This window comes from Aethalodelphis obliquidens, unplaced genomic scaffold, assembly GCF_003676395.1.
Source record: "Aethalodelphis obliquidens isolate GAN/ISIS:26980383/991018 unplaced genomic scaffold, ASM367639v1 scaffold12, whole genome shotgun sequence".
Lineage (NCBI taxonomy): Eukaryota > Metazoa > Chordata > Mammalia > Artiodactyla > Delphinidae > Aethalodelphis > Aethalodelphis obliquidens.
In genome coordinates, this window is record NW_020837956.1 from 6,335,883 (window position 1) to 6,362,249 (window position 26,367).

Consider the following 26,367-nt stretch of genomic DNA (forward strand, 5'->3'; position numbering starts at 1 on the left):
CCTTTTTTTTTTTTTTTTTTTAGATTTCATATATATGTGTTAGCAAATGGTATTTGTTTTTCTCTTTCTGACTTACTTCACTCTGTATGACAGACTCTAGGTCCATCCACCTCACTACAAATAATTTTGTTTCTTTTTTATGACTGAGTAATATTCCATTGTATATATGTGCCACATCTTCTTTATCCATTCATCTGTCGATGGACACTTAGGTTGCTTCCATGTCTGGCTATTGTAAATAGAGCTGCAATGAACACTGTGGTACATGACACTTTTGGAACTATGGTTTTCTCAGGGTATATGCCCAGTAGTGGGATTGTGGGGTCATATGGTAGTTCTATTTCTGGTTTCTTAAGGAACCTCCATACTGTTCTCCATAGTGGTTGTATCAATTTACATTCCCACCAACAGTGCAAAAGGGTTCTCTTTTCTCCACACCTTCTCCAGCATTTATTGTTTCTAGATTTTTTGATGATGGCCATTCTGACTGGTGTGAGATGATACACATTGTAGTTTTGACTTGCATTTCTCTAATGATTAGTGATGTTGAGCATCCTTTCATGTGTTTGCTGGCAATCTGTATATCTTCTTTGGAGCAATGTCTAGTTAGGTCTTCTGCCCATTTTTGGATTGGGTTGTTTCTTTGCTTGATATTGAGCTGCATGAGCTGCTTGTAAATTTTGGAGATTAATCCTTTGTCAGTTGCTTCATTTGCAAATATTTTCTCCCATTCTGAGGGTTGTCTTTTAGTCTTGTTTATGTTTTCCTTTGTTGTGAAAAAACTTTTAAGCCCCATCCCTTATTGAGTAAACCCCTCCACTTGAGAATCACCTTCCTTTTTGCTGATAACTCCATACCCAGCACCTACCTCAGAGTCAGGTGAACAACAGCTCCTTTTTAAAAACATGATGACTGGCTGCCATAGGAGAAGCCACATTTTCTGACGGTTAAGCTGGGGGGTTATGATTCCTCATAAGATTCCTTTCTAGTAAGCAGAGGTCCTTCGGCGAGGTTAAAATATGATTTGCTTTAGAAAAATCAGATGAGCGCACATCTGTCACATAAAGTGTGACGTGCCATGTTCTACTGGGCAACGGTGGTCTGGGACTTGCTCCTGTAACTGTCGCTGCCTGACACTGGCCTGAGAAAAGAGTTAGCAAATCTCTGAACTTCAGAGGAGAGTCCCCTCTCTCCCCAACCTCACCCTCTACCACCCAGACACCGATCTCCAGGTCAGTTTGGTCACTGTTCTGCTGTAAAGGAAACTCATGGTGTTGTATGATGCCACCTTGCGCTCCAAGGGCAGCCACACAGTGAAGGCCCTCAGCCAATTCTAACCGCACAGAAGAGAACACTGCTGACACTGAAGACATCGTTCCTGCTCCCTCACTCATTCACCGAGAGGGCAGGGAAGCAGAGCCTCCCCTCTGGCTCTCCAGGTCCACCATGTACAGGGGGTTCACAGGGTCCCTACAACTGGACTGGACCCCTCCTGGGATGTCAGACCTCTTGGCAACACGTCCAAAGAAAGCAAGCTCGTGTGGATGCCTGCCTAGGAAACCAGCCCAGAGGGCGAAAGAGACGGCACAGCTGCTAGATGCAGGGGAAGAGGGGCGTCTCCCCACAGAGGGGATACAACGTGATGTCAGAGCAAGTCCCCGCTGCACTGGGAGTTGCAGAGATGAGACGGTAAATTCGACCTGGCCAATACCAAGTATCTGTGGGCAAAAGACTTACTTCTCTGAAATCTGATTTTCTCGCTGGTGCAAAAAGAAGATTAGAAGAGAGAATTTTTAAAAAATCTTCCAACCCTCCAATTCTGAGAGTGACAACCTACCGGTTGTGAGGCCCTCTGACAGGTACCATGGAAGATAAAGAGATATAGGATACATTTCTCATTAATCCAGGATCATGCTCCCGTGGAGAAAAGAGGAAAGTTGACGTCGTGACTGACCCTCTATTGTCACACTGGATTCTGCACGTGTACACACACACACACACGCACATGCACGGACCCACAAATATCAGGCAATACACACTAGCTATCCTTGTTCTGGATGCATGTTAAGTCCTATACTTGTTCAGAAAAGGGATTTCCAGATTTTTCAGGAGATATTTCATATTCTCCTGAGAGATTTCAGAGAGTTAGGAAAAATTTCATTTGATCAGTGTTCGGAATGGGTAGTGACAGTAAGGTAAAGCTTGGGATCACGTCATTGGGAAATAGTAGATTAAGTAAAGGTAACATATATATTTTTCCATTGCAGTTCTCCTCAGCAACTCTGACAAGCAAATGTATGTTGAGACACTCTAAGAGAGGTCAGGACTGCAGTGTCCCAAACTATGGGCCACAGAGTCTTTCATTCTTTTTTTTTTTTAACATCTGTATTGGAGTATAATTGCTTTACAATGTTGTGTTAGTTTCTGCTGTATAACAAAGTGAATCAGCTATACGTATACATATATCTCCATATCCTCTCCCTCTTGCATCTCCCTCCCTCCCACCCTCCCTATCCCACCCCTCTAGGAGGACACAAAGCACAGAGCTGATCTCCCTGTGCGATGCAGCTGCTTCCCACTAGCTATCTATTTTACATTTGGTAGTGTATATATGTCCATGCTACTCTCTCACTTCGTCCCTTTTATTCTGAAAAGTTTCTCAAGTGAGGAAGGTTCAGAGAAATACCCTTTGGGAAATAGTGTACCAAAGAGACTGTAAATTCCCTGAGGTCGGGGACTGGGCCTTGCTTACCACGACCTCTCCAGCACCTGGCACGACACTGGGCACATGGAAAGGATTCAGTAAAATATAATAAAATAAAAATTGGCCAAATGACCAAATGAGTAATTGTTGAATTCCAAGTGGAAAGCCTGGCACTCGCAACGACACGGTGGTGAGAGTATGCCAAGGAGCAGGGAATCATCTGTCCAGGGTGGCACCCGTCACTGTCTGGGCTCCAGATGGATACGGGTAAGCGTTTCAGGTGAGGCTGCCTTTGCCTCCTCAAGGAGCTAAGGGCTCCAAATCCTTAAGGCATCCTGAAAGACTTTCACTCATTTTATTCCCCGAAATGGGGTAATAAAAGAGCTTCATGAAGAATGTTGGCATTTCTCTTCTTTACTAAGAATAAGTAACCAATGAGTTAAGGATACTCATCGGTCAGACTCCATAATGTACTTACAGATTATTTTCATTTCTTTACTGCCACCTTCTGGTCCCCAGGCACCTACTTGGTAGTTTTAAAATGCTACCTTATATTTGTGGTTCACGATGGCAACTTTTCTTTTTTTTTTTCGCATGCCACATCGCTTGCGGGATCTTAGTTCCCAGACCAGAGATCGAACCCCAGGCCGGCAGTGAAAGCGTCGAAGCCTAACCACTGGACTGCCAGGGAATTCCCCACGATGGCATTTTTAAGCACTTGTTCACATCCTTTACCTCATATGACATTACACAGGTCAGATGTGGTTCGGGTGGCCTTTACTCTTTTTTCATTTGATCCGAAGGCCATAAAGAACTTAAGGGATTTGCCCAGTGACAGAAAGGTAGGAGCTGAGAAAGGACTAACCATGCCTGTTGTTCTCTCCAAGGAGCAAACACCGGGGTTAGTCATTCGGCTTTGTTCAGCTACATTTGCAAAGACTTCTATTGCCCTCTCATCCCTTCACAAGCACAACCTTGAATGGAAAATCCCTTGCCCTTAAAAAAGAGAATACTGTTCAAATATACCTTGATCTTTTCAAGGGTAAAATCCATTCCACTTTACAAGGTCTTTGAGAAAAGAATATAGGGGATCTATGATTGATTTTTTTTAATCTGACAGTCAAGATACCATAGTGTCCTACGGCACAACCCCAAGATGGAGGTCCACCAGCTTCTTCTAAAACATACCTTGGTCTGGAAGCAGCAGTAGAGTTGGGTTAGGTACGGGTGTTTCCGCGCCAGGGCCAAAATCCTCTTCTCTGTCATTGTGCAGTCTACGTCATCATCCTGAAGGATGACATCCTTCTTCAGGACCTTCACAGCATATACTTCATCTTTGCCTTTGAGCTCCGCCAACATGACCTGTAATCAACCAAAACCACCCCATAAGTCTATACTTGTAGGGAATCAAAAGAAACCCAAGTCAACATCAAATGCTTTAAAATCTCCTTTTTTTAAATTTTAAATAGCATAATAGTATTTAAAATGTAAAGACTACCCATCCTAATACAGCTACTACAATTTATTTATTTTTAATCTCTAACAGTGTCCAGGCAAAGAAAAGTTCAATGCACATCTATTAAATAATTACTCGTATGTTCATATAATTTGTCATACTTGCAATTAGAGTACAGCAAATAGATTGTTTTTTAACTGAACATTATTTCATAAGCATTTCTCTACATGGTCTCCACCATATCACAGTTGCTGGTACTCAATTCAAGTATATCAGTAACAGTTTAACCATTTACCTCATATTAGACATTTGAGTTACATCAAATTATTATTATATAAACTGCATCAAGCATTTTTACACATATAATTTTTTCTTTCTTTTATATCACAGTTTTAAGATGGAAAGCCTTAGAAGTGGATTTTGGAGTTAAATATTTTGCACATTTCCTAACTGACTTTCAAAGAGGATGTACAATATAATCTGCCGCTAACAATGTAGAAGTGCTTTAGTTTCATGCAAATTTACCAACAGTGGGTGCTTTCACTTAAAAAACGTTTTTGCTCACGTCATGGGTGTGAAATGTTACCTCAATGCTGTTTTAACTGGTAATGAAACTAAAAATATTTGTTTTCTAATTATATTTACGTTTTGTGCGAATTACTTGTCAATTTCCTCCGTCTAGTTATCTATTTTCTTACACATCTGTATGAGCTTGGTATATAAAGTTACTACCACTTTACTTTTTTTTTTTTTTTTTTTTGGTTCGCGGGGGTCTCACTTTTTTGGCCTCTCCCCCTGCGGGGCACAGGCTCCGGACGCGCAGGCTCAGCGGCCATGGCTCACGGGCCCAGCCGCTCTGCGGCATGTGGGATCTTCCCGGACCGGGGCACGAACCCGTGTCCCCTGCATTGGCAGGCAGACTCTCAACCACTGCGCCACCAGGGAAGCCCCCACTTTACTTTCTGCAAATGTTTTTCTAAGACTGTTTTATGATTTTCTGTTATCTTTTTCTATTGAACAGGGTCCCCTATCTTATGTAGTCGAATCTGTCCTTGTTTACCTTTATGGTTTCCTCTATAGCTTTAAAGCTGGGAATGTGATTCCTTCTCTAGAGAGCAAATTAGCAGTTCTATTTTCTTAAAGTTTTCCTATCATTTGATATTTTTGCACTCATTTCCCTATAAATGTGACAAGACTTTCTCCCATTGAATAACTCCCAGGTACAGTATTCTAGTAGAGCTAAAGAACAGTAACTCAGAGGCTTCACGAGGGTGTTCAGGATGTTACCCTGAAGACCTCTGTCGCCCACGTATACTACAAACTCTTTAAAACTGGCTCAAACTTTGGCTGCGATTTCTCTGAAGAAGCAACCTAAATGCTCCGGACTCATCACAGTTCCCATCCTGCTTATACCCTATGAAAACCTGGAAACTCTGAGCCTGCTTCTTTCCCCTTGAATCTTGCTCAAAATTAAACCAGGTCCTGCTGACATCCCAGAGTTATGCCTCCTCAGAGGACTGGGGTCTGTTTCTTATTTAACCAGTCTCCAAAGAATGTGATTGCTTCATCTTTTGCCATTTAAGCCAATCCCAGTTCCTTTCCTGCCACTGCGATCTCAGGATGAGATGGGGCAGGTGAGATGGGTTAAGAACCGGGGCTCATAGCCTGGGGTTTCCAGAGAGCCACTCCCTCTGGAGAGAAGTGGAGCAGGTCTGCAGCTCAGCCTGCAAAAGTCCAGGACGCGTTGAGGGCATGGGACCCCTGGGAGCTCCCAGAGCCAGGCACCTGGGCCCCAGAGCACCGGCGCTCTGCTCTGGGAAGTCCTAGAAAGATGACTCCCATCGACCCCCAGGCATGGCTTTGGGAAGAGCAGGAATAATCAGGGGTCTGAACTGAAGTGTTAACCAGGTTCCCAGGCTCTCTGCCCTTCCATCTTCTTTCTAAAATAAACGGGATTATTTTTCCATCTCACCCCACCTTCAGAATGCTGGCTGATCACTGCCAATACTTTAGCGGGCACACTCTGCACCCACGCCCCACATCGCTGTGTTGGGCTCGGACACAGCAGGAGAGGGAGAATGGAACCGAGGGCAGTGGCCCCCTCATCCAAGACGTGAGACAGCTGTGCTCAATCTCTTGCCAGGTGCAGAGGACAAACAAGACATTTAGTCAGTGGCAGAAAAGTCAGTTGAATAACATTATATTTCCAAAGTAATACATGCTAAGATTTCCTTTGAGCCCCAAGTTCACTGAGGGCAGAGATTCTAGAATTCATTTCCAAAGTCTTCACGATGAATTAAAGCCAGAATTTCAGACGGATCTCTGAAGGGAAGAAAGCTATCATTACTATTCTCGATAATGGGACGCCAGGCACACGTAGTGCAATTTAAACCGTTCCAAGTGCTTTCTCCCCCACTCTCTCACTTGATTCCTGTCCCCATTTGACAAACGAGAAAAACTAAATCCCAGAGAGGTGGAATGACTACACTGAACTCCCCCAGCTAGTTAGCAGGAGAACCCTGGCTCCTGTCTGCTTGGCCTCAGGCCATCTGCACTCAACAAGGAAGGAAAACATAATCAGACTAGGCTGAAATGTTCATCACTTAATCTTGGACCAAACCAGCAGCCCTGCCCCTGCATGTCACAGACCTTGCCGAAGCTGCCTTTGCCCAACACCTTGATGAAGTTGAACTCATCCAGGCCCAAGCGCTTGGCCTGGCCTTGCCGGACTTCACCATTCTCGCCCGGGCTCGCCAGCTGGCCGTCGGTGGACGCTGCTGCCCTGTGCTCCTCCCCTCGGTTGTCAAATGACAAGGCCTTCCGGATGTTGTTTTCAAGTTCTTTTATTTCTAGGGCCAAGGGTGACAAGATACTGCATGAGCGCATACCTCACGAGCCCTTCCCATTAGGATTTAATACTCAGAATTTACCCCCATGAGCTCTCAACCCTCTTTCTGGTTCTTCACAGCAGCAGACCCAGTGGGGCATCCCTTTACGTGGCTTCATTTGCTCTGCACACTTTCCTTGGCACCTAACGTACAGCAAGGCCTAGGCATGCAAGAGGAGGCCGTCCCCGCCAACCAACTCCTTCAGATCTTCCTTTTACTCTGGGACCAGGCCACCTCTCCGAAAGCCCCCTTCAGCCAGTAGCCTATTTATTCCATTATTCTAGGTGTAATGGAGGAATCCTGGCCTTCTCTGGAACCTCGCAGAGTCCCAAAGGCAACAGGTACCCTTCCGGTTTCCTTTGAAAATTAGAACAATGACTAATGGAGAACCATTGTTAATTATTGGTGAGGTAATTATTTCAATAGCTGGGACTAAGAAGCCTTTACCTTCTAAGGGACTTTATTTGGCCTTGTTGCTGGGTTTATTCTAAATACCCATCTTACACAAGGTTATTTAACAAAATGAGCAACGGGCTTATCATTACCAAAAGAACTGCTTCCCAAGAGTGACATGCTGCAAATTTATCTAGGACGGGACAGGGATTCCTCAGTACAATTTCACAACTACGACACAGCCTTGTGCCCCTCCAGAGTATGTGACCTGAATCACCTGGGGATGATAAGGCTGGATGATCCTTTGACCTTTTCTATTTGAGGAAGCTTTATTGTTAGCTATATATTCACCAAGACGTACACTCCTCTGTGTAGAAATGGGCATCTTAAGCATAACCCAGTTTTAAAAGATGCTCGTGAATAACTGGGATCACAGGAGGGGAACACAAACTACTGACCCTTGGGAGTCAGAATCACGCATTAGTGACCACGTGCTGCTTGACATAAAGACAACTTTGGCTTCTTTTCAGAAGGACTGAGGCCCATGAGAGCTCACTCCAGGAACCTGGAGATCTTCCTCGGATCTGGAGTTTGACTACTCTGAGATGTGTCGGGGCAGTGGGGGGGGGGGGTGAAGACAGCTTCCGAGTCTACAGATATGGCCATGCCAATTCTGCAGTTTTCTATCTCTTATTCTTAAATAAGTATAAATTCTGGTCTCAGCACAGAGCTTCTCAGCCTAACTTCCAAGGCAAGTTAATAAATGGATTTTGGAAGACAGAACTTGGATGCTTGGGGATATCAAAACTTGAAGAAAATGTCTTTCTATGTGTTCTTACAACAGAGGGAAGAGGAATAGTGCCTTATTTCTGCTCTGCAATAATGCCATGTCTTGCTAAGAGGGTTTTCACGTCCCTTTGTGCTCACAACACTGCTGGGGAATGCTGTACTTGCACTGACTGGGGCCAAAGAGAGGTCCTGAGGGGCACGGTGTCCTGCCAAGGCTGGACAGCACTCTGGGCAGGGACCAGGCCTAGAAACCCGGGCACCTCATCCCTTACTTGGGGTCTCTTTACCATATGACCCTGTCTCCTTGAAGCTCTCAAAGGAGCTCTCAGCATTAAAAAAAAGGGAAACGTGAAAATACCCACACTGGGCCGGGATAGTACCTGCTTGCTTGGAGGCCCCAGAGGACCGTCAGCTTACTAACAGATGGGTCAAACCTCTTTTGAAATGGAGTATAAAGATGCAGAAAGTGAACCAGAGCGGCATGGAGAGGCGCTCAGACCAATTATTCTGTGGCCTCAGGACCGGCACACCCCCTTGCAGCTGTTTTATTTACTCCTAGGTAAGGGCTAGGGTCACGCCAAGGGCTGGGCCACAGGGATGACCCCCAGGGAGGGTTCGATGGCATGGATTCTGAGAATGGGGTCCCTATGCCAGGAGGGGCGCAGTCTCACCCTTACCCCTGACTTAGTTCCTGACCTTTGGACAAACCTTTTCAACTCTCTGCCTTCCGCTTCCCACCCTGTAACCTGGGGACAGTACGGGAGCATGGACAAGAGAGTCGGCGTGAGCATAAAATTAGGATAAGGAAGACGAGAGAAAAGGGGCTACAGAACATCAAGGCGCTACTGTTAGGATTCATTAATGGTGGTGAATGTTCTGCCGATGCAACAATCCCTTCCCAGTGAGATCTGGTTCTGGTCGCCAGAGGGGAAGGTCTTAAACGTGTAAGTGCCTCCTCAGCCTGGCATCCTTGGCTGCCTGTAGAATTCAGAAACTCTGAGGACTTTCAGCACATTCTGACAGGGAAGGAAACGTCCTGAGCTGAGCTCTACAGGGGAGTCAGTCCTAGAGCTGGCTTCCTCCCCACTGCTTCTCTCAGGCTCTTCGCCAGCCTCACCTTCCTATCCCCACCCACCCACGTGGTAGACGCCCTCCCCCACCCATCCCCCCGACTCCTGCCCTGTTCTCAGGTTTCGGGTACCTTGATGAGAGTCAGGGAGGAAGGAAGCCAGGCTCAACTGAGCAGTGCTGACGGGCCTGGGAGCAGCGGGGTGAGAGAAGGGCTTCTCCCTCTCCTGAACGTGGAACCAGGGAGAGGCAAAAGAAAAAAAGAACTACAGCACCCCAGCTCGCTCTCTCTCACCCTGCCTGGGGGGCATTTCAGGCTGGCACAGTCATTCAGTACCTCACCCTCAAGAAAGCCTTGTAGAGGGAAAGCACAGCTAAGGAGTCAGCTGGGAAAGGTCACCTGGAGACCCTCCAGGGCTGCTGGCTGTTTCTGCTCACAAGGCCATGCTTGGATGAAGAGGCCTCGGGCTCCCTCGTCCTTCCAAGGACAGAGCTCAGAGGTAAAGAAGCAAATCTGAGAGTCTCACCTTGGTCACAAGGGGAGGTGGGGGCCGACCTGGATCGATCTTCCTCAGACGGTGAGCTTCCAGAAGCAGGCTGCGGGGACTCAGCCCCGGCAATGAGCTAGAGAGGGCGAGAGAACGAGGGGAGAGAGGGATCAGAAGGGAGCGTGGGGAGTTTCCCCGAGGTCAAAAGCATCAAGAAACGATGCCAGGGGCCCTAGGAGTCCCTGGCGCACAGCAGCAGCCGCTGAATTGACAGTTTGAAGGCAGAGACTCAAGGTTTCATTTGCCAATTAAAGGGAAGAAAACAAGAGATGTCAGTCTGCTTGATTTTTATTCTATCCAAATACAGCTGACCTTTCCAAGCGAAGCCCAACCTTACCCCTTCCATGAAACCTCCTTGCCTACCCAAGAAACGCAAGTTACCTCATCCAGTGCAACTTGACACCTGCCTCTAACAGCTGCTTGCCATTCATTACTTCGTTCAGCTTCATTTCGTTTGGGGCTCGCTACTCAGGTAGACTGTAGGTTCTTTGAAAGTTAGACCCTATCTAGTATTTGTACTGCCCCTGGCGACTGCAGAGAGTGATACACACAACAGAAGCTCAATAAACGTCTTCAGGTGTGTGGGTATTTGTCGGCAATTGGCAAATTTCAGCAGGACACCCCCAGGGAAGTCTGTTTCCCGGCACAGATGCTGGCATATCCACTTTAAGTTCCCATTTAAGTCAGAGGTTTAGACTCAGAGACTGCAAGCCCTTCTGCTCCCTTTTACTCTTGATCTACCTGCTGTGCACACACGTTCTTTCTGGATGATGGACTACTTGCGAGGGGCAATGTTAAGGGAACCAAAGCTCTAGCAAGCCTGACGCTCCTGCAAAGAAGCCCCTGAAGCTTCTGGCCAAGGGCACTTGTCTCCCATCCTCTCGTACTAACTTGAGCTACTATTTGGTTCACTTGACTTTTTCCAGCTTTTGCATTAGAAGCATCAAAGCAATAAAAATATCAGGACTGAAGTCCTTTAGTCTTTGACTTTGTTCCTTCCTGAATTTCTCCATGTTGGCTTCTTACCTCCAGGATCTCCCAAATCCAAGACAGATAGACAATGCCTGGCTACTGCCATTATGGCCCATGTAAATACAGGGGAGGGGGCAGGTACTGAGTTTTCTCTGAAATGTTTCATGGCAATAAGGATTCTGCCTCAGTTTACTTCTAGCAAGAAACAAAATCATGTCCCCTGAACAGGGCTCTCTGTAGAGCTCATAAATGTGTGTGTTCAACACTGTCATCACAGGCTGTTCGTCTAACCTGCCTCCCCGGTGCAGCCCCAGCATTCTGGGTGCTGACATTCTGCTTGCAACTCCCATGTCTTGGGTCAATAACTGAAGTCCTGTTTCCACCAGGGGGACCGACAGAGCTGAGAAGAGCCACCAGAAGCACAAAATCTCACAGTTTGAACCAGAGAAGAGAATGTTTTTTTCCTCCAATCCTTAAAAAACTGCTTTGTTTATTGGAAAGGTAAGGAAGAAGAAGTTTAAGAAGATGGAAACAACCCAAACCTTCCCATTTCAGGGAAAAGGCTCCTCTGAGAGGCAGCAGGGAAAAGGCGTGGGCAGCTTCTAAAATGCCCTTCAGAAGGTATTTCAAGCGAAAATTCAGGGACATTTAGGAGTCAAGTTGCAGAGGCGCCCAGAGTCAGGCTTGTTTTCTAGTAAAAACAAAATACCGGGCAACAAGGGCCACCCACCCCCACCAGGATTTCTTGCCCAGTTAACATGGTTCCAATTTTCTCATAACTTAAGTCTTTCAGAGAATTCTTACATTTTCTAGGCTAGGATCCAAGGCTAGGAAGGGCCTTCAAACAAAATGCTACGGATACCTTTAGCTCTATTTACATCTGTGGGCCCTGACTTACCAAAATAACATTTTAGCAAATGGATCTCTTCCTACTGACATTCAGAATGCTACACGGATAGAGACAGGGCTTTGGTCTCCAAAGACAGGCCCAGATGTTTCATGTCGCGGGACATAACAATATTCCTCGGGCAGCCGAGTGCCGGCACTAACACAAATCTTCTTGGCTTGCTTCCTAGAAAAGAATGTGGTTCCAGCTCTTCGTCCATTTATCCTCATTAAAGTGATACCAGAGGCAAAGTCTGAGCACTGACATTGCTTTCATGCCAGTCCTGGAGGCAGATAAGTCTATTTCCCTGTCTAGAGTCGAGTCTTTTCTGGAGGGAATTCCGGAGTCCTCATCTTGAAGCTGACATTCCCCTAAGAAACAGCACACTTGAGACTTGCTTAGCTTTTCCCCACCTCTGGAACCGAAGGAGACTTTCATGCTACCTGCCTGACCTTTTCTTTTCTCTTTTCTCTTGAAGCACGTGCTGCTTCAAGTCCAGTGTCTCAAACCCAGCAGTCTCAGAACGTCACTCCAAGTGACTCTCGGGAAGCCAACACAGAGATGCTGGCTCACAAAGAGCTCCAGAAACACCACCAAAGAGCCAGTTACCTTTTTCCTCCTCTGGCCACTGTTGGTGATTTTGTCTGGAGTGACGCCCAGGTCAGCCAGCACTTTGGCAATGCCCCTGGCATCCACGCCACAGTTGGGAGCCACGTTGGTCTCGCAGCGCCGGTGAACGTTCATCTTGCAGACTGTAAGGAAGCACAGAGGAGAGGCTTCCAAATGGTCATAGCCTAAAACATTACCTTATTTTGTGCTGGTTGTAAAAGGAACACACGTTCATTTGTTAGAATTTAGAAAATGGAGAAAGACAAAACAAGAAAAATGAAAGATCACCCATCATCCCCTCACACAGAACTAAAATCATCCACCGTATGGAGAGAACCAGCTTACGGATAAATAAAAATCACATTGAAATTTCCTTTCAGGGAGCAGAACACTGACCATAGAACTTAACTGGTTTCTCTGAAGAAAGTTCAATCGGATGCTGAACCCAAATGGGTCCCCTGTACACAGTTCACTCTATTACTCTGCTGAAATGTGGGAATATTCCCGAGAGAGGAATGCCCACAGTACAGCCTATCAAGATGTTCATCTGAAAACAAAGAGACTGAATGAGGTGACGTCCAAGGCCCCTTTCAAATCCAAAATCTGGGTTCAGAGGGACAAAGGCCATGCCTGAATGTCTCTGTTTTGTCCACACCACTTCACTGTCCTTGGTGTAGGACATCAAAGGCGAAGACGTCAACTGTTTGGGTTTCCAGTCCAGCACATAAGGAGCTTGGAAGTCGCTCTTCTGCCCTAATGGGTAAAAAGCTGAACAAACTGGAAAATCAACAACTCTTCTTAAGATTTATCAGAGAAGTAAGGTCACAGGGCAAACCACTGCCCTGAGGGAGAGACAGACAGGTAACTATATGAATCACAACTTAGCGGAGCAGAAACTCCAGAGCAGCAACCCCGTGGAAACCAGTGCAGGGTAGGGAAGCTGGCATCGAAACTGACGAACTGCTGGGGTCCCAGAGTGGACAAGTCTGAGAGTCAAAGACTCTAGGCTGACCCCGTCATCGGGGTCCCCGCACTCTGGGAGCTTTACCTCTAATTGTCTGACCAGGCTTCTCACAGTGAACATTGGAGAAAAATTCCCTCCTGCTTATGACAGGGGGAGAGGGAAAGGATTTTGAAATATACCAGAGCACCCTGTTCTTAACAGGGCCTACTCTCAGGAGAAGCTATTTTGCCAGAGACTAAACTATTGTAGTTTTATCAGATCCTAATCAAACTGGGGGAAGGGAAATACCCAACTCCAGCCCATGCTAGCTATCCTGTCCCACATAAGGTGGAGCGGGGAGTGGGGGGGACCCTGAGAAACATGTGTAAGCTCATAGTTCAGAGGCACAGGCTCACAGAAAGACTGAGATCTAATCATATGACTACAGAATGCTTCCCCTCCCCCAACACCTTAGCACCATGTTACTAAAGGCCTTTTATTGCAGTTCCTGTTACCCAACACATCATGTCTGACTATCAAAAAAAAAAAAAAAAAATTACAAGGCATACTAAAAGGCAAAAAACAGTTTAAAGAGACAGGGCAAGCAGCAGAACCAGACTGAGACATGGCAGAGATGTTAGAATAACCAGATCAGGAATTTAAAACAACTATGATTGATATGCTACGGGCTCTAGTCAATAAAGTAGACAGCATGTAAGAACAGATGGGCAAGCAGAGAGATGGAAATTCTAAGAAAGACTCAAAAGGAAATGCTGGAACTCAGAAACACTGCAACAGAAACGAAGAAGGTCACTGACGGGCCCATTAGTAGAATGGACATAACTGAGAAAAGAATCTCTGAGCCTGAGGATATGTCAATAGAAACTTCCAAAACAGAAAAGCAAGGGAAACATACTGAAAAAAAAAAAAGGAACAGAATATCTAATAAATGTGGAAGGATTACAAAAGATGTAACATATGTGTATGGGAATACTAGAAGGAAAAAAAAGGGAGAAATGAACAAAAGAGATATTTGAAGCAAAAATGACTGAGAGTGTCCTCAAATTAAAGTCAGACACCGAACCGCAGACCCAGTGAGCTTAGAGAACACCAAGCAGGATAAATGACAAAAATCAAAACCAATAACAAACTACACCTAGGCATATCGTACACAAGCTGCATAAAATCAAAGGTAAAGAAAAATAATCCTGAAAGAAACCAGAAGGAAACAACACCTCACCTACAGAGAAGGAAAGATAAGAATTACATCTGACTTCTTCTCAGAAACCACATAAGCAAGAAGAGAGTAGAGTGAAATGTTTAAAGTCCTGAGAGGGGGAAAAAAATGCAGAATTCTGTAGCCTGTGAAATTATCCTTCAAAAGTGAAGGAGAGGGCTTCCCTGGTGGCACAGTGGTTGGGAGTCCGCCTGCCGATGCAGGGGACACAGGTTCGTGCCCCGGTCCGGGAAGATCCCACATGCCGCGGAGCGGCTGGGCCCGTGAGCCATGGCCGCTGACCCTGCGCGTCTGGAGCCTGTGCTCCGCGGCGGGAAAGGCCACAGCAGTGAGAGGCCCGCGTACCGTACAAAAAAAAAAAAAGTGAAGGAGAAATAAAGACTTTCTCAGACAAATAAAAACTGAGGGAATTTGTTGCCAATAGACCTGCCTTGCAAGAAATGTTAAAAGAAGTTCTTCAGGCAGAAGGGGAGAGGCAGCATGTGGAAAGGAGGGCCTCTGGAGTGTGGAGTTCCCGAGTTTGGAGGCTATTAGCAAAAGATGGTGGATCGCTTGGCAAACAGTGAAGCAAATACTAGACGTAAAAATATAGTAGAAAACTGTTTTGGAGCAGCTGGCCAACCCTTAACTATACCTGGACGGGTTCTTATTGGAGAAGGAGTATTGTCTAAGTTGTGCAGAAAAAAGCCTACAGCAAGGCAGTTTTTCTTATTCAATGATATTCTTGTGTATGGCAATATTGCCATCCAGAAGAAAAAATATAACAAATAACGTAGTATTCCCCTGGAAAATGTCACAATTGATTCTCTCACAGATGAGGGAGACTTGAGGAATGGATGGCTGATCAAGACACCAACTAAATCATTTGCAGCTTATTCTGCCACTGCCACTGAGAAATCAGAATGGACGAATCACATAGATAAATGTGTTACTGATCTGCTCTCCAAAAGTGGGAAGACACCCAGTATGAACGTGCTGCCGTCTGGGTTCCTGACTCTGAGGCAACTGTATGTATGCGTTGTCAGACAGCAAAATCCACACCTGTTAATCGTCCTCACCACTGCCGCAAATGTGGTTTTGTTGTCTGTGGGCCCTGCTCTGAAAAGAGACTTCTTCCCAGCCAGTCCTCTAAGCCTGTGAGGATTTGTGACTTCTACTATGACCTGCTTTCTACTGGGGACATGGCCAGGTGCCAGCCTACTAGATCGGACTCTTATAGTCAGTCACTGAAGTCTCCTTTAAATGATGTATCTGATGATGATGACGACGATGATAGCAGTGACTAAGGGAATATTTTGAAATATTTAATCGGATGTGAGTATCTGAGAAATCAGGTCTGGGGGGAATGTAAAATCCTGAGCTTTCTGTCAGTTTTGCTCTAGCAATGAATTTGCCTGAGAAACTTTTAACCTGTGTGCCTCAATATATTCTACAGAAAGGAGGTCCTGTTACCATCCCCCAACCCCAACTGCTGCTGCCACTCTCTCCTCACCTTCCCCAGCTCCCTATTCTTCTACAGGGATAGACTATTGCGAAAATATCAGAAAAGTTTTTGGTTTCTTATTCTTGTTTTAATTCTACACTATTTTCTTGAATGGTTGGGAAAAGATGTTTATTTAACATATCATGTACTATACTGTTGTTTATTATATGTTCTGTAATATGGAAAAATTAAAAGCAAAGAATGATGGAAAAGGAGTATGATGTGGTTAGCTAATAATGTTATTAGCTTTTTTCTAACCATCCTATCTAAAGGTTAAGACACCAGTAACAGAAATACATGCTTTGGAAATACTTTGTTTGGCTTTTTCACACACCAGGTGGTGCCTTATCATAATACCACTGTTGCATGGAATAAGCCCCTACCTCCTCACTTTTCAGTTTGTTTTCAAAATACACTGGTGCAGGGCTTCCCTGGTGGCGCAGTGGTTGAGAGTCCGCCTGCCGATGCAGGGGACACGGGTTCATGCCCCGGTCCGGGAGGATCCCACATGCCGCGGAGCAGCTGGGCCCATAAGCCATGGCCGCTGAGCCTGCACGTCCGGAGCCTGTGCTCCGCAATGGGAGAGGCCACAATAGTGAGAGGCCCATGTATCGCAAAAAAAAAAAAAAAAAAAAAATACACTGGTGCTCTTTGAGGTGTAAAATGAATGTTATAAATGGGTGTAATTAGAAAGTACTTCTCATTTGACAGCTACAAATAACTAAATTTAGAGGTTCTTTATTCCATATGAATAAATATTTTCTGTAAAATAGTTGTGATTACCGTATATTTTTACTTTTTGTAGGTACCACATTATAATTGTCATTCTGAGGAATCTGGTTTGAAATTTATCAAATACAAATTGTCACTGCATTATTTCTACTTTTAGTGAGACGTATTTTTAGGTGTAAATCATCTGCTTTAACATTGTTTCTAGAATGAAAAATCTTATACAACTTCTTGAAATTAACCAATCTCTTTAAAAAAATCTCATGCTAGAGCACAGATCTACTCAGGTTGAAGATCTGGAAGAAATAATGTATGAGAATGGTTAGGAGAGACCAGTTAAGTTTGACTAGACTTCATATTTGTGGAAGTATTTTCTATTTCAGTGTGAAACTATCTTGAATTTACAAATATAGTATTATATTTTATAAAGTTTTGTAAAGTCCCAAACAATATTTCTCGTTTTGTAAAACAACTGTATGTTTAATCTGTTTCTGAAATCATTTTGCAATCTATGGAAACAGAGTAGCAATTGATCTTTCTAAATTGTGAACTTTATTGAGTCAGTCTAGATTACTTTTAAGAAGAGGTAGTTTTTCAGTCTTTGCTTTCGAAGCAGCCATTAGGTTGAAAGTATATTTATCATATAAAACTTGATGCATTTTGCGCTACTCTCTCCATTTGTATGCTGCAAATAACTGTAGTCTTTCAAATATGAAAAATCAGTCTGAAGTTTGTTTTAAATTCTAAATTCTTTTGTTTTAAAATCTTTAAATCTGGATATATTGCAAAAGTCATGAGAGGTTTGATTTAGTAACTTGTGATGGAGGATTCTTTGGTTTGGTTAAGGCACTAACTTTACTTTTAAACTGTGAAAGCACCTGAGATATATAGATCTCCCTGTAGGAAATGTGAAAGAAAGGCACAACAGGTTTTTTTTGGTTTGTTTTAATATCATATGGACTTATGTTTCTAAGCAATATTTACATATAATCAATAAACATATCCAAAAAGGACCATGAAATCTGAGAAGTGCTAATGGAGACTTGCTGGTACATAGGAACCTAGCAAATTCAGGAACCAAGGGGAAATGTTCTGAGAAAACATTTATGTTGTCAACCTCTATTGACTCTGTTTTTACAATAAAAAATATTTTATAACTTAAAAATAAAAAAAGTTCTTCAGAAAGAAGGAAAATGATATCAGTCAAAAACTCAGATCTACATAAAGAAAGGAAGAGCATCAGAGAAGGAATAAGTGATGCTAAAATAAAAACTTTTAGTTTTTAAATTCTTACTTGATCTAACAGATAACAACTTTTCAAAATAATAATAGCAACAATGTTTTCAATTATTATGCTTATATATATGTATAGAAAATACATGCTTATGTATAAGTGAAATGAATGACTACAACAATATAAGGAGTGGGACAGAGGAACTAGGAGTATTTTATTATTATAAGGTACTTGCACTACCCATGAAGTATTAGAGTGTTATTTGAAAGTGGGCTTGGATTAGTTGTAAATGTATATTGCAAACTCTAGGGCAACCACTAAAATAAGAAAAAAGGAGGAGGAGGAGGTGAGGAGGGGGACGAGGGGGAGGAGAACGAGGGGGAGAGGAAGGGGGAGAAGGAGAAGAACTGATATGCTAAGAAAAAAGAGAAAATGGAATCATATAAAATATTCAATTAAAACCACAAAAGGTGGAAAGAATGTGGAAGACAAAAATAGGAACAGAGAACAAGGGCATCAAATGGAAAACAATAGCAAAAAAGGTACTCATTAATCCAACTATGCTGATAATCAATTTAAATGTCAATGGTCTAAATACACCAATTAGAAGACAGGGATTGTCAGAATGGATCACAAAACAAGACCCAGTACATATCATCTACAAGAAATACACTTTAAATATAAGACACATATAGATTAAAATTAAAGTTATGGAGAAAGATATACCATGTTAACACTAATCAAAAGAAAGCCAGAGTAGCTATATTAATTTCTGACAGGGCAGACTTCAGAGCAAGGAAAGTTATCAGAGACATCAAAGGGCACAATGATAAAGGGGTCAATTCTCCAAGAAGACATTAAAATCCTTAATGTGTACGCACCTAACAACAGAGCACCAAAATACGTAAGGCAAAAACAGCGAACTGCAAGGAGAAACAGATGAACCAACTATTATGGCTGAAGACTTTAACACCCCTCTATCAGAAATAGACAGATACAGAAGGCAGAAAATCAGTAAGGACATAGTTGAAGTCAACAGTCACATTAATCAACTGGATATTTATTGACTGCCTCATCCAACAACAGCAGAACACACATTCTTCTCAAGCTCACATGGAACATTTACCAAGACAGAGCACAATCTGAGCCATAAAACACATCTTAACAATTTTAAAATAATAGAAATCATATAATGTCTGTTCTTAGACCACAGTGGAATTAAATCAGAAATCAGTAACAGAAACATATTTGGAAAAATCCCCAAATACTTGGAAATTAAATAACATACTGCTAAGTAACACATGGGTCAAAGAAGAAATCTCATGAGAAATTTTAAAATATTTTGAATTGATTGAAAATGAAAATACAACTTTTCATAATTAGTAGGATGCAGCAAAACCATCCTTGAAAGACACAATCTGCCAAAACTCACACATGTAATACAGTGTAAAAGATCTATATCTATTAAAGAAATAAAATCAGTAATTAATAGCCTTCCAAGACAGACAGTACCAGGCTCGGATAGGTTCACTAGTGAATTCCAGGACCACACACTTAAGGAAGAAATTATACCAATCCTCTACAATATCTTCTAGAAGATGGAAGCAAAGGAAACATTTCCTAACTCCTTTTATGAGACCAGCATTACCCTAACACCAAAACCAACAAAGCCATTACAAGAAAAGACAACTGCAGACCAATATCTCTCACAAATATAGATGTAGAAGTCCTCAACAAAATACTACCAAATTGAATCTAACAATGTATAAAAAGAAATATATATCATGACAAAGTATGATTTATCTCAAGTATGCAAGGCTGGTTCAATATTTGAAAATCAGTTAATGTAATCCATCACATCAACAGGCTAAAGAAGAAAAATCACAAAGCCTATCAATCAGTGAAAAAGAAAAAAACATTTGACAAAATCCAACACCCATTCATAATAAAATCTCTCCGCAATGAAGAAATAGAGGGGAACTGCCTTAACTTGATAAAGAAATAGAGGGGAACTGCCTTAACTTGATCTACAAAACCCTACAACTAACAACACACTTAATGGTAAGAAACCAGAAGCTTTCTAGTTCCAAGAACAAGGCAAGGATGTCCCTTCTCACCACTCCTTTTCAATACTGCATTGGAAGTACTAGCTAACGCAATAAGACAAGAAAAGGAGGTAAAAGGTATAGTGCTTAGAAAGGAAGAAATAAAACTGTCTTTGTTTGCTGATGACGTGATTATCTATGCAGAAAATCTGAAAGAACTGACCAAAAAACTGGAACTAATAAGTGATTATTGCAATGTTGTAGGATACAAGGCTAATATACAAAGCCAATCACTTTCCTATTTATCAATAATGATTAAGTGGAATTTAAAATTAAGAACATGATATCATTTGCATTATCACCTAAAAACTGAAATACTTAGGTATAAATCTAAGAAAATATATACAAGACTGAGGAAAACTACAAAACTGATGAAAAACAAAAACACAACTAAATACATGTAAAGATATTCCATGTTCATGGGTAGGAAGTCTCAATGTTGTAAGGAGGCAGTTCTTCCCAGTGTGATCTATAGACTCACTGAAATCTCAATCAAAATCCCAGGAAATTATTTTGTAGAGATTGACAAACAGATTCTAAAGTTCACATGGAGATGCAAAAGACCCAGAATACCCAACATAACATTGAAGAAGTGTTGGACAACCAACACTACCTGACTTCAAGATTTACTGTAAAGCTATAGTAATCAAGGCAGTGTGTACTGGTGAAAGAATAGACAAACAGATCAATGGCACAGAATAGAGAACCCAGAAATAGACCTCCATAAACATACAGCTGATTTTCGACAAAGGGGCAAAGGCAATACAAGGGAGCAAAGATAGTCTTTTTCAACAAATGGTGCTGGGACAACTGGATATCCGATGCAAAAAAAAAAAAAAGAACCTAGCCACAGATTTTACACCCTTCACAAAAATTAACTCTAAATGGGTCATAAACCTAAATATAAAACTCAAAACTATGAAACTCCTAGAAGATAACACAGGAGGAAATCTAGGTGCCCTTGGGTATGGCGATGACTTTTCAAATATAACACAAAAGGCATGATTAATGAAAGAAATAATTGATAAGCTGGACTTCATTAAAATTAAAAACTTTTGCTCTGCAAAAGACACTGTCAAGAGAATGAGAAGATAAGCCACAGACTGGGAGAAAATATTTGCACAAGACATATCTGATAAAAGCTTATCCAAAATATGCAAGAACCCTTAAAACTCAACAATAAGAAAATGAACAACCCAATTAAAAAATAGGCAAAAGACTTGACTGGAAACCTCACCAAAGAAGATATACAGATAGCATACAAGCATATGAGAAGATGCTCCACATCATATGGCATTAGGGAATTGCAAATTAAAACAAGATACCACTACACATGTTTTAGAATGGCCAAAATCTAAAACACTGACAACACCAAATGCTGGTGAGGATGTGGAGCAACAGGAATCCTCATTCATTCCTAGCGGAAATGAAAAACGTCTTCCACTTTGGAAGACAGTTTGGTAGTTTCTTACAAAACTAAACATACTCTTAGCTTACAATCCAGCAATCACACTCCCGGTATTTACCCAAATTAGTTGAAAACGTATGTCTACACAAAAACCAGCACACGGATGTCTACAGCAGTTTTATTCATAATTATGAAAACCTGCAAACAACTAAGATGTCCTTTAGTAAGTGAACGGCTAAATAAACTGTGGTAAGTTCATACAATGGAATATTATTCAACACTAAAAATACATTAGTTATTAACCCATGAAAGACATGGAGGAAACTTATGAACACTACTAAGTGAAAGAAGGCAATCTGAAAAGACTATGTATTATATGATTCCAACTATATGACTTTCTGGAAAAGCAGAACCACAGAGACAGTAAAAAGATCAGTGATTGCCAGGGGTTGGGGGGAGGCAAGGATGAATAGCCAAAGCACAGAGGATTTTTAGGGCAGTGAAACTATCCGTATGATACTATAATGGTGGATACAACACACTGTACATTTGTCCAAACCCACAGTATATCCAACACCAAGAGGGAACCCTAATGTAAACTGAGGGATAATGATGTATCAATTTAAGTTCACTGATTGTAACAAATATATCAGTCCGGTGGGGACGTTGATAGTGAGGGAGGCTGTCCATGGGTGGGGGTAGGAGGGTATATTGGAAATCTCTGTACTTGCTCCTCAATTTTGCTGTGAACCGAAAACTGCTCTAAAAGTTAAAGTCTATTAAAACACACACACACACACACACACACACACACACACACACACACACACAGTTTCTGGAGTGAAACCAGGCAGGATGGCCAGACCTCCTACTGGCCCTTCACGGCCTGGTCCCTGACCTAGAGGGAGGGACAGCGCAGACTCCACTCCCCCTCCTTCCCAACCCAGGCTTGAAGAGTTCAAGTGAATTATGGAGCTGAAGATGCCCACAGAACCAAAGGCAGGGGTGTGGGGATGGGGGAGCATGTGCGCTGATGGGAGGGGACCTTTCTCAGACAATATAAACGAACGAGAAAGCTCCACCACAGCCTGGCCAAGGTGCCAAATCCATTAACTGAGTTATTACTAACAATGCCTGAAAATCCTCAGAGCCTCCCAGACTGCAGGCAGCAGCACTCAGCTCTGAATCCTCTGTCCCACTCCCCTTAGCAACAGCTACCCTTTGACACACAGCCCACCTCACCTGCACCTGCCCACCAACTTCACGCAAGTCGTCTTCTGTCTCTTCTTGAGGTGACAGAAAGGACAAGAATGAAGCAACCAAATGAAGAGCGAGAATTTCTTAGCAGGGGCAGCTTATCTAGGTGATTTAGTCACTGGCGCCCCCTGGTGTTGTAACGCCAGACCTGTCCATCCTAATGAAACAATTAGCTCAGGTTGGCTGGTCAGCAAGATAGGATCGGTCTTCGGAGACTTTGTTTTTCATTTTTTTAAATTCTGTTACTTCCCTAGGAGAACTGTGTAGTTGTTCCAATAGGTTAAGTTTAAAAAAAAATCCAATAACATGTCAGTTAAAATGGACCACATGAAAAAGCAACTTTGAAAGTGCTTTGAAAAGTCTGGAAACAAGAGGGCAAAGTTGGCTGAGGGAGGGGAACTTGACATAATTTAGGCAGCCACAGTGGGGCTCCTGGAAGCTGTAAGGTGACACCCAGAGGCTGCAGATCAGTAAGAGAAAGTGGATGTGCCAGTTGGAATCAAAAGAAAGGGGAAGTCAGGAAGAGAAAAACGAATACCGTATGCTAACACATATATATGGAATCTAAGAAAAAAAAAAAAGGTCATTAAGAACCTACGGGTAAGATGGGAATAAAGACACAGACCTACTAGAGAATGGACTTGAGGATATGGGGAGGGGGAAGGGTAAGCAGGGACGAAGTGAGAGAGTGGCATGGACATATATACACTACCAAATGTAAAACAGATAGCTAGTGGGAAGCAGACGCATACCACAGGGAGATCAGCTCTGTGCTTTGTGACCGCCTGGAGGGGTGGGATAGGGAGGGTGGGAGGGAGGGAGACGCAAGAGGGAAGAGATATGGGAACATATGTATATGTATAACTGATTCACTTTGTTATAAAGCAGAAACTAACACACCATTGTAAAGCAATTATACTCCAATAAAGATGTTTAAAAAAGAAAGGGGAAACGTTTGGGGCAGACAAACCAGCCAAATCACCCCCCTTCTGCACTCCTCTGCCCCATCCCGACTGGTGAGCACCCAGGCCCAGTGGCAAGGCTCCCAAACCCCTCATAGCTCGAGGCTGCCCCTAAGACTTCCCTTTCCAGGCAGCTTCATATTGTTCATTTTCAACTGTTCCACCTGGATGAACTGCACTGGGAAGAAACAGCTGCCCTGCTGGGGCTCTTCTAAAAGGAGGATCATTATAGTACTACTACCTAGTTTTTCATCACATATTTGTTGAGCTCCTACTCTGTGCTGGGTGGTACTGCAGCAGCAGTGTCATCCTCAGGACAGATGGGGGCTCGAGCACTCTGACCTTCATTTTGGTTTCCATGGTTCCACCCTTTTCATAGCTGAGATTAAAGCGAGGGTTGCAATGGTGCAAGTCAGGCTGTTGGGATTTCTCCCAAAGCAAGCGGATGACACTGTCAGAACAATCACAAAGGGAGGTGGGCAGGCCTATGTGCCCTGCAGAAATCTCTTTACATGAGGGTTACTTGGCCCTAGAGGGTAAGCCAGGGCAGTGGTTTGATTTCGTAACAGATTAGTCAGCCACGCCACACTCAGAGGCAGAGCACACACAATTCTGAACAGGAAATCGTGTGCTTGTGCCATGGAGGTTGGCAGGGGTGGGAGAGTGACTGATGCAGAGTCCTGGGCAGAAGATGAGAACAGGAGGTTAGAGGGGAGCTCCTTGGGGGTTAAACTGGGCACCAACTGTCACCAGATAGAGACTGGGCACTGGAACCACCATTCAAAGCTTTCCAGAAGCAATGACTGGCCAACTGTCTGCTACCTGGCATTCCTCGGACGAAAACTCTGACTGACTCTCCCACTGACCTTCCACTTATGATGCGGGGCATTTGTCATGATCCCCAGGCATTGCCAGCTGCTACTGCAAGGATTCAGAATCAACCAAGGAGGCTCCTGTGGCATTTCAGTGCTGAGCAGGGAACTGCTTCCTCCTCCCCTGCCCTCTAGGTGTAACTCGTTACCTACCTAGAACATCTTCCCCTGCCCTCCTTTCCAGGTCCTTCTCCTCCCTCAAGGTGTAGCTCAAGCCCCATTCCCCCCAGCAAGCCTGTCCTGACCAAGTTCCTGTTGGCCTCTCTTGCCCTTGAACTGCTCACACGTATTTCTGATTCACCGCTTGAACTGTTGTCTATATTTAACTTATGTTTTAATGCCCAAGTAGAGGGCAAGTTTCTAGAAAACTAAAGTGATGTTTTATCTCCAAGTTCTCCCTGATGCCTTGCACAAAGCAGGATGCCATGCTTTTCAGTGTATTCTAACTCTGTGGAAATTAGCTAACACATAGGCAGCAAAAATGACCAGACGCCAGCAGATAATAGGTAACTGAAATCCTGAAGTCACTACATAGGCAGTTTCTGATCATGCAAAATTAAATGTCGAGGCACGAGAAGGTGAAGCAGGCAGTGAACATGACTTATGTAAAAACAAACAAGCAACAAACAGACGAAAAGTGTCCTTCTGTAATTCCCTCCTTATGTGGTTCAACCACAAAAGATAGGGCTTGAAGTTACTACAGGACTTCTACGAGCACTTCTTCATAATTATTCATACAAATGCATGAAGATGCATATATGAGGATGTCTGCAGCAGCATTAAATGGTGAGGACACAGAAACAAGTAAATGTCCATCAAGAAGGTAAGCTTTAAATAATGTATGGAATGTCCCATGATGTGGAACATTAAGCAGCCAGTAAAAAGAATGATGTAACCTTGTATACGCTGACTTGTAGGAAAAGCAAATTACAGAACAATGCCTATAGCATTTAATTAACAAACATTTGCTGAATGCTAATGTGTCCGGCACTGTTCTAGATGCTGGGGAAACAGCAGAGAACAAAACAGACCAAAAAAACCTCTGCCCTCATGGATCTTATATTCTGATTAGGAGAGAAAGAAATAAACATAAAATATAGGTAATTTAAGTTATTAGAATGTGACAATTGTTTTAAAGAGGAAAAAAAAGCAGAGGAAGGTGAAGGAAGTTAAGAGATGGGAGCTTCAGTTTGTAGAAGGGTAGGCCTCCCAGAGAAAGTGATCATATTTCCGTGTGTGTGTGTATGGTGGGAAGGGGGGTGGGCAGCTTCTAAGTTGGCTTATAATAATCTCCACCTTCTGGTATCTGACCCTTCACACCATTCCCTCCCATTAAATGGGGGGCTGGACGTAGTGATTCTCTTTTAACAAACAGAAAATGTCAAAAGTGATGGGATGTCATTTTTGAGATTGGGTTACAAAACAGTACGGCTTCTGTTTTGGGCATCCCCTCTTGCTTTCTTGTTTGCCTGCTCTGAAGGAGACCAGCTTCCATGCTGTAAGTTGCCCTCTGGAAAGGCCCATGTGGCAAAGAACTGATGTCTCTAGCCAACAGCAACATGAGTGAGCTTGGAAGGGATTCTCTTCCAGTTGAACCTTCAGATGAGACCAAAGCTCCACCTGTCAGCTTGATGCAAACTCACGAGAAAACCTAAGTCAGAAGCACTCAACTAAGCTGCATTCAGATTTTTAACCCAGAGAAACTCTGAGGTAATAAATATTGGTTGTTTAAGCCACTAGGTTTTGGGATAATGTGTTATACACCAACAGATGCCTATTACAGCGTACATGTGTGTATATAAGTATTCATGCAACAAATGCACA

General features: G+C 43.2%; 1 protein-coding gene and 1 pseudogene across 1 annotated transcript in view; one reads left to right on the forward strand and one right to left on the reverse strand.

The window, feature by feature from the left end:
• PRKCE (protein kinase C epsilon) overlaps window positions 1-26,367 on the reverse strand; it is a 510,344-nt gene that overhangs the window by 153,562 nt on the left and 330,415 nt on the right. The window contains exons 8-11 of the mRNA XM_027113214.1: window positions 12,314-12,456; window positions 9,826-9,922; window positions 6,810-7,009; window positions 3,893-4,066 (exon numbers count right to left, since the gene is read on the reverse strand). Of these exons, the coding sequence (XP_026969015.1) occupies window positions 3,893-4,066; window positions 6,810-7,009; window positions 9,826-9,922; window positions 12,314-12,456 (614 nt within the window). The remainder of the gene's footprint in view (window positions 1-3,892; window positions 4,067-6,809; window positions 7,010-9,825; window positions 9,923-12,313; window positions 12,457-26,367) is intronic.
• Window positions 14,983-16,188, forward strand: LOC113623764 (pleckstrin homology domain-containing family F member 2-like; annotated as a pseudogene).